Genomic DNA, 9213 nt, shown 5'->3' with positions numbered 1-9213 from the left:
TTTATACTCAGAGGAAAAGTAGAGAATTTAAGGAGGTGTTCTGACTTAAAGACGAATGTGATTAAAAGAATGAAAACCGTGGCTGGAGTCATAGAGGAACCGGATAAATGCAAGCATTTCAGCACATCATTCATGGACCAATTACTCCAGACAATAAGCTTTCAGAGTCTATTTACTGATCTATGTAGAGCGCTGGAATCGGCTGAGATGACTGAATAGGAAAGGTCCTAACAGGGCTGGAGCAAAAGCCCAGAATCTGAGACGCTTTAGAAAGAGGCTAATATTCATAAAGGGTTCAGATGAGGAAGTTCAAGACCAACGCAGAACAACAAATGAGGTGTTTGAAACTAGCAGCGTGATCTAAAGAATATAGGCGCTATTCCTGATTGGTGGAACCAACAAACCAAAACCCAGCATGGAGCTCCTCTGGGCTGCTTTAATCAGGTCCCCTTTGGGACATTAAGGTCTGCAGCCTGTTGCATGAGCAGCACTGAGTGGACGGGTCAGCATGTCCTCCAGCCTCATGCAGTGAAAGCCATAAACCTGAGCCTGGTTCCAGACTGAGAACAACAGCTGACTCCATGTTGTTCTCTAAATCTACCCTGGAGGAACTTTGCTCTCCTTGTTTCTCTGCTAAAACTCCTTTGATTCAAGTTTTTTGGGACATTTCTCAGATCAGAATTGAACTTCTCAGAAGTTCTTGTTTAATCTTTACATCGTTGTTTCATTGGAAGAATAAAACATCACAATAATAAAACAATAACATGGTCTGACAACAGATTACAGCACAAAGAGCAGCAGCGTAACGGGAATCCTGCCCAGGCCCTCCAGGCGCTCCAGGCCCTCCAGGCGCACCAGGCCCTCCAGGCGCTCCAGGCCCTCCAGGCGCCCCAGGCCCTCCAGGCCCTCCAGGCCCTCCAGGCGCCCCAGGCCCTCCAGGCGCTCCAGGCGACCCAGGCCCTCCAGGCCCTCCAGGCCCTCCAGGCCCTCCAGGCCCTCCAGGCGCCCCAGGCCCTCCAGGCCCTCCAGGCGCCCCAGGCCCTCCAGGCCCTCCAGGCGCCCCAGGCCCTCCAGGCCCTCCAGGCCCTCCAGGCGCCCCAGGCCCTCCAGGCGCTCCAGGCGACCCAGGCCCTCCAGGCCCTCCAGGCCCTCCAGGCCCTCCAGGCGCCCCAGGCCCTCCAGGCCCTCCAGGCGCCCCAGGCCCTCCAGGCGACCCAGGCCCTCCAGGCCCTCCAGGCCCTCCAGGCGCCCCAGGCCCTCCAGGCCCTCCAGGCCCTCCAGGCGCCCCAGGCCCTCCAGGCCCTCCAGGCCCTCCAGGCGCCCCAGGCCCTCCAGGCGCTCCAGGCGCCCCCCCACATAGACGCATGGTCATCAGAACATCAGCCAACGTTTACATCAGAACTTCCCTGCAGAGGAACCTGCTATATGGAAAACATGACTCAGCAGTCTATCCTAGCACCATGACACAGGGATTTATCGATCGCAGGCCAGTCTTCACTGAGACAGATATTTACTTTAGAGCGATGAACTATGGTAATCTATTCTGCTTTTCTATCTCTAGGAACTGTTTTGTGAAATATTGTTTTTCAAATGTTGTGATGATTTGAGAAAACCTGGAAAATGATTATAGTTCAGCTGCTGATTGAGAGCAGGTGCGTTTTAAAGCATGCAGGATATTGCTGCTGCGCTGAAACGCCTGGAGCTAACGGTGAGCATTAGCATATCTGTGATGACCGTCTACCATTGAACCCATCATCTCACTGGATGCCTGTTCAAAGGCGATTATGCAGGTCTGGTTACAGGTGTGGGAAGTCCTCAGGTAGAAACCACCCAGATCACTGGTTTTATGCTCGGTTAGATTCATTTCTCTGTGGATTTTTCCTGGTGGGTCCTTCTGTGTGGGTCTGGTCTCCTTGATCGTTGCCTGTTTCAGGGGTTGCTCTGTTGTTTCTTATGAATAAAGGTAGATTCATAACTGATGGAGTCCAGGATAAGGCTAAAACTTCTATTACCACATTTCTACATTTTCAATACAATATAATTTCATTATCGGTATAAACAGGATTAAATAGTAAATATTGACCAGAAACCTGAACAATCTATGACTATTATTTAATGCAGATAAAACTCCTTCAATTCAACATTTTAGAAACTTTTGATTTAGAAAATAAAACTAAAAACCAGGATAATCAGTGATTAGAAAAAATGAAGCAAAGGTTGAAATATGGGAAATCTGACTGTTCCTACATGATGTATTGATTTATCAGATCAAAGTTCTAATTCCCTAAATCTGTTTAAATGTTCCTGTAATTTGGATCATGATAAAAATCTGATTCTCTATGATGTGGATTTTATTAATGATGAAAGTCTGAGAGGAAACAGGCTCTGCCGTCTCTAAAGGAGTTTAGTTCCCAGAATGAAACAGATGTTTGGTGTAATCAGGTGGTTCCATCCATGAGAACATCCAGAGTTTCTTACCAGCTTCTTCAGACGTTCAGCTTCCGTTCTTCTTCAGGAGGCCAAGCTGTTCCTGTGAAAGCAGATAATCCAGATTAAACCAGAAAGGAGACCCTCTCCTGTCCTCATCGTCTTCTTCTCTTGCAGCTGTCCTCCTACCTGCTGCCTTCAGCTGGTCCCTATAGAAGCAGATCCTGCTGAATCCAGTTCTAGCAGCTTTAGCTGTGATGTGTTGAACTGGTCCAGCTCTGCTGGAGGTGGGCCGTCAGCAAGCAACATGAAACCTGCTGGACCTTCCTGCTGCTCTGCACCTTAAGCTCTAATGATGATGGAGGCAAAATGATGCATCAAAGTAGATAAAACCACAATCAGCATCTGATTAATCAACTTTTAATATTATGATCAACAAAATGTTTGTTTTAAAGCAGTCAAAATGTTAATAATTCTAATCCTGTCTGCTTGAACTAAACTGGACGTAGGCTCAAAGGTTCCAGCAGGGGGCGCCAGATACCTGCATTCAGGGAGAAGGTTCCTGACAAACTGGAAAGAAGCAGAGTAGAAAAGTTCAGGCTAGTTTATAGATTAATTAATCCGAGCTAATCTATGGCTTAATCCTGATGGATTGGATGAAGTTTGAGGAACATTTTAGCTCCATGTTGACATCAAGCAGCACTCAGTGGACCTGCTGAGCCTCCATGATGGGAGTCAATCTGTGTTATTCTGGGAGGAGGAGTTGGGATCATCCCATGAACACTGAGCTCTGCAGGGTTCATCAGCCCCATGCATTATTGAAAGGATGAAGGTGAGCTGCCAGCAGGTTGACCTGCCTGCCTGCTCGCTCTCTATCTTTAGCACTTTATTGATGGCTTTAATATTAGAACCTAAAAGCTGCAAAAGGAGGCGTTCTCTTTGGAGGGAAACCCTTCTAGAAAACAGGCTCTCCAGGAAGAAGCCCCGCCCATGCATTCATGTGTTCCAGCTGCAGAAGTCAGCAGGTTTGGAAATCGATAAAGAATATCTGTGGCTGTGCTTTATTTAACCACCCATCATAAATCTGACAGTGCAGCAAGCAGTCGCCTTTCCTCAGCATGAAACGGGCCTGCAGCAGCAACAGCAGCAGCAACTGCAGCAGCAACAGCAGCAGCAACTGCAGCAGCAACAACAGCAGCAACAGCAGCAGCAACTGCAGCAGCAACTGCAGCAGCAACTGCAGCAGCAACTGCAGCAGCAACAGCAGCAGCAACAACAGCAGCAACAGCAGCAGCAACTGCAGCAGCAACAGCAGCAGCAACAACAGCAGCAACAGCTGCAGCAACAGCAGCAGCAACTGCAGCAGCAACAGCAGCAGCAACAACAGCAGCAACAGCTGCAGCAACAGCAGCAGCAACTGCAGCAGCAACAGCAGCAGCAACAGCAGCAGCAACAACAGCAGCAACAACAGCAGCAACAGCTGCAGCAACAGCAGCAGCAACAGCTGCAGCAACAGCAGCAGCAACAACAGCAGCAACAGCAGCAGCAACTGCAGCAGCAACAGCTGCAGCAACAGCAGCAGCAACTGCAGCAGCAACAGCAGCAGCAACAGCAGCAGCAACTGCAGCAGCAACAACAGCAGCAACAGCTGCAGCAACAGCAGCTGCAGCAACAGCAGCAGCAACTGCAGCAGCAACAACAGCAGCAGCAACAGCAGCAGCAACAACTGCAGCAGCAACAACAGCAGCAGCAACAGCAGCAGCAACTGCAGCAGCAACAGCAGCAGCAACTGCAGCAGCAACAGCTGCAGCAACAGCAGCAGCAACTGCAGCAGCAACAACAGCAGCAACAGCTGCAGCAACAGCAGCAGCAGCAACAGCTGCAGACCGTAGAGAGGAGCATCAGTGACATCATGCATTCAGAAAGAGAAGCAGGATCAATGAGACGACAGAGGAAAGGAGAGAAGAGGTCACTGAACTTTAACCCCTCCCCTTTAGGAGCAGGGGGCTGCAGCACCCGGGGAGCAGTGTGGGGTTAAGGGTCTTGCTCAGGGACCCAGAGTGGCAGGCTGTGGGAGTGGGATTTGAACTCAGAACCTCTGGGACCCCAGAGCCCCCGCCTCCCCCTGGATGGGAGGAGAAACCAAACAATTGAGGGGAGAAAGGAAGCAGTTCCCAGTCTGTTTACTGGAACCAGTGATTTCATTCCTCTGATAAGATTCTCTGCCAACGAAGAAAAGATCTGACGTCAGAAAAACACCAAGAGAGATGAAACCATGAGAACGAGCAGAAGAGGGAATGGGGGGGGGGGGACAAAGTGCTGATTCAGTCTCTGCTTGTTGATCCATGAGTCAGAAAACCCAGAGGGGCCGAGGGTGTGTGTGTGTGTTCTGGTATTTGATACTGTTTCTGGAAAAGTAGCAGGTTGTGAGGACCGACTGCTGCTGAGGGGCGCATGCCTGGACCCCACTAGGGGAGTCCCTGTTTTAGGGTCAGGGGTCAGATTTGGGACTAATGTGTGAATTAGGGGTCATGAATGAAGCGGTGCTGTTAGGGTGGGGGTCACCGACAGGCCGTAGAGGAAGGCCTCGCAAAGATAGAGAGACCAGTAATGTGTGTGTTGGCTGTAACTCAGCTCCTCCAACATCTGTAAATCATTACCAACCACCAACACCCAGAGTGCTGCGTCACTCACATTTAATGGACCAATAACAGGCCTGTTAATGCGGGGTCAGAGGTCAACCACTCAGCTACAGGTCCGTACCAGTTTCCCATCGGCAGTAACTGGTTTAGTGCCTGATGCTGTAGAAGAACCGCTGATCAGGAACCACAGAGGGGCTCCGGTACCTTCTCAGTTCTGATTGTTTTGGACCTGACGTAACGCCGTCTGCTGCGCCGGTTTCACGGCCGCCATGTTTCCATAAGGGTCAGCAGGCCCAACCGGAGATTAGGACCAACGCTGCACAGCAGAATATAAAACCTCATCTGTCTGACTTCCTCAGCACCTGCTCTAGCTCAGCTGGACCATCTGGAAACCATCATCTACAGCTGGCCTGAACGCCATCCAGGGTTCTCCTAGAACCCAGAACGCCGTCCAGGGTTCTCCTAGAACCCTGGACGGCGTTCTGGGTTCTCCTAGAACCCTCTCAGGTTCTCAATGTTCTGGAGAAACAGGTTGGCCAGTCCGAGTCCTTATGGGTCCAGTTTGTAGCGAACCTGTAAGAACAGCAGCAGGTGTTTGTCCCTCTGATCACTTCCTGGTTCCTGGTTGCTGGTTGCTGGTTCCTGGTTGCTGGTTGCTGGTTGCTGGTTCCTGGTTGCTGGTTCCTGGTTGCTGGTTCCTGGTTGCTGGTTCCTGGTTCCTGGTTGCTGGTTGCTGGTTGCTGCTTCCTGGTTCCTGGTTGCTGGTTGCTGGTTCCTGGTTGCTGGTTCCTGGTTGCTGGTTCCTGGTTGCTGGTTCCTGGTTCCTGGTTCCTGGTTCCTGGTTCCTGGTTGCTGGTTCCTGGTTCCTGGTTCCTGGTTGCTGGTTCCTGGTTCCTGGTTGCTGGTTCCTGGTTAGCTTTGGGTTCTTTCATTCTGAATCCTTCATGCTGGTTTATGAACTGTTGCCTAGCTTTCTCCTGCTTTCCTCAGACCTCTGACCCCCACCAGGTGTTTTCCTGCGATCAGTCTTTGCTAGTGTGGTCTGTATCTGTTGTGTTTGAAGGGAAACCCTGACACATGATGCCAGAATACGGCTGAGTAAAAAGATGCGAGCGTTTAAAACAATGCTGCATCTGAGGAGCGATGAGCTGCTGGATGGAACTGAGTGTCGACATGTGAGAGAATGAAAACCTGACTTTGGCTGATTGATGGTTCAATCAGCAGGAGGCAAAGCAGACTGACTGTAGATCCAGTCAGAGAACTGATAGCTGGAGGGCAGGCAGGTCATGGAAGGAACTGTGTAGGATGACCACCATGGCATAGAGAGCTCTGAACCCATCCAGGAAGCAAGCTCTAAGGTAAGGAGGTAAGCAGCAGAACCAAACGACCGTTCTTAAGGAGAATAAAGATGTTAAACAGCAGAAACGCTGCTGTGACCTCTCAACAGAGGTCATCATCTGTCTGAAAAGCTCTGACCAGTAAGGACTCTTTATTCAGTTCCCAACCATCACAGTCAGTGCTGTCTGAATAGAGCCAGCAGTTAGGAAGGAGCTAGAACCAGGAAACAGGAAGCTTCCTGTCAAAGTTCCTTTAGCATAGAAGCTCCTGATGTCTCTGGAATCTGCTAGGAGATAAACGACTGTAGGAAACAGACTGACAGACGCACCAAGGAAATCCATCAGTTCTGTATCCTGTGACCCTGCTGATGACATCACCTTCAGATGCTTCAGGTTTAAACATGACAGCGTCATCCATCCATCATCCATTCATCCATCCATCCATCATCCATTCATCCATCCATCATCCATTCATCCATCCATCCATCCATTCATCCATCATCCATTCATCCATCCGTTATCCATCATCCATTCATCCATCCATTCATCCATCCATCCATCATCCATTCATCCATCCATCCATCATCCATTCATCCATCCATCCATTCATCCATCATCCATTCATCCATCCGTTATCCATCATCCATTCATCCATCCATTCATCCATCCATCCATCATCCATTCATCCATCCGTTATCCATCATCCATCCATCCATTTATCCATTAATCCATCCATCCATCATCCATCCATCATCCATCCATCCATCCATCCATCATCCATCCATCCATCATCCATCCGTCATCCATCCATCCATCCATCCATCCATTTATCCATCCATCATCCATCCATCATCCATTTATCCATCCATCCATCATCCATCCATCCATCCATCATCCATCCATCCATCATCCATCCATCATCCATCCATCCATCCATCCATCCATCCATCCATCATCCTTCCATCCATCCATCCATCCATCCATCCATCATCCATCCATCCATCATCCATCCATCCATCATCCATCCATCCATCCATCCATCATCCATCCATCCATCATCCATCCGTCATCCATCCATCCATCCATCCATCATCCATCCATCCATCCATCATCCATCCATCCATCATCCATCCATCCATTTATCCATTAATCCATCCATCCATCCGTCATCCATCCATCCATCCATCATCCATCCATCCATCCATCCATCCATCATCCATCCATCCATCCATCATCCATCCATCCATCCATCATCCATCCATCCATCCATCCTTCATCCATCCATCCATCCATCATCCATCCATCCATCCATCCATCATCCATCCATCCATCATCCATCATCCATCCATCCATCATCCATCCATCCATCCATCATCCATCCATCCATCATCCATCCATCCATTTATCCATTAATCCATCCATCCATCCGTCATCCATCCATCCATCCATCCATCATCCATCCATCCATCCATCCATCATCCATCCATCCATCCATCATCCATCCATCCATCATCCATCCATCCATTTATCCATTAATCCATCCATCCATCCGTCATCCATCCATCCATCCATCCATCATCCATCCATCCATCCATCCATCATCCATCCATCATCCATCCATCCATCATCCATTTATCCATCCATCATCCATCCATCATCCATTTATCCATCCATCCATCATCCATCCATCCATCCATCCATCATCCATCCATCCATCATCCATCCATCCATCCATCCATCATCCTTCCATCCATCCATCCATCCATCCATCCATCCATCCATCCATCCATCATCCATCCATCCATTTATCCATTAATCCATCCATCCATCCGTCATCCATCCATCCATCCATCCATCATCCATCCATCCATCCATCCATCATCCATCCATCATCCATCCATCCATCATCCATTTATCCATCCATCATCCATCCATCATCCATTTATCCATCCATCCATCATCCATCCATCCATCCATCCATCATCCATCCATCCATCCATCCATCCATCCATCCATCATCCATCCATCCATCATCCATCCATCCATCATCCATCCATCCATCCATCCATCATCCTTCCATCCATCCATCCATCCATCCATCCATCCATTTATCCATCCATCCATCCATCCATCCATCCATCCATCCAATCCAATAAACTTAATAGTTCAAATAATTGCAAATATGCGAAATTGGAGAGCGAGGAAGAGAGATATCCATGTCCTCCAGCAGTCTAAGCCTATAGCAGCAGAACTATAGAGATAGATCAGGATAACCTGAGCCACTCTAACTAGAAGCGTTATCAAAAAGGAAAGTTTTAAGCCTAGCCTTAAAAGTAGACAGGGTGTCTGCCTCACGGACTAAAACTGGTAGTTGGTTCCACAGGAGAGGAGCCTGATAACTAAAAGATCTGCCTCCCATTCTACTTTTAGAAATTCTAGGAACCACTAGTAAACCTGCAGACTGAGAGCGAAGTGCTCTCAATCTGACATCATTAAATTAAGGTTGTGAATCAAGAAGTCAAGCACAAACCTTTACAGTAGAAATGAGATGTAGGTAGTTGTGAACCTCTGGGCTGAAATCCTGTGATTTCAATATTTGTTTGCTCAGCCTGTATGGGCCCACCTGATAAAGCCCCAATGAAGGAGCAGACCTGTTTATCTGATCACACTGAACACAAATCAAAATGAGACTTTCAGGTTTTCTAAATGTGTGGCATTAACCTCGAACCCGTGACTTTGGGGCAGTCTGCAGTGGATTAGTTCAAGTTTAGTGGAAAATGAAGTGAGCAGGCCTCACTGCTGCCTGT

General features: G+C 48.7%; 2 protein-coding genes across 2 annotated transcripts in view; one reads left to right on the top strand and one right to left on the bottom strand.

Moving 5' to 3' along the window:
- The window catches only part of LOC119788273 (dual specificity protein phosphatase 19-like), a 26209-nt gene extending 17199 nt beyond the window's left edge, over window positions 1–9010 (bottom strand). The window contains exons 1-3 of the mRNA XM_038292511.1: window positions 8937–9010; window positions 2617–2776; window positions 2479–2530 (exon numbers count right to left, since the gene is read on the bottom strand). The gene's annotated coding sequence lies outside the window, so the exon portion shown is untranslated. The remainder of the gene's footprint in view (window positions 1–2478; window positions 2531–2616; window positions 2777–8936) is intronic.
- On the top strand, window positions 481–5505 carry LOC119788299 (cuticle collagen 2C-like). Its single transcript, XM_038292557.1, has 3 exons — window positions 481–502; window positions 823–1533; window positions 5429–5505. The coding sequence occupies exons 1-3, from the start codon at window positions 481–483 to the stop codon at window positions 5503–5505; spliced, it is 810 nt and encodes a 269-aa protein (XP_038148485.1).
- Window positions 9011–9213: the final 203 nt, after the last annotated feature.

Source organism: Cyprinodon tularosa, unplaced genomic scaffold (genome assembly GCF_016077235.1).
Source record: "Cyprinodon tularosa strain WSP-4 unplaced genomic scaffold, ASM1607723v1 ctg1088, whole genome shotgun sequence".
NCBI lineage: Eukaryota > Metazoa > Chordata > Actinopteri > Cyprinodontiformes > Cyprinodontidae > Cyprinodon > Cyprinodon tularosa.
The sequence above is the reverse complement of the archived record's forward strand: the minus strand, read 5'-3'. Positions and strand labels throughout refer to the sequence as shown.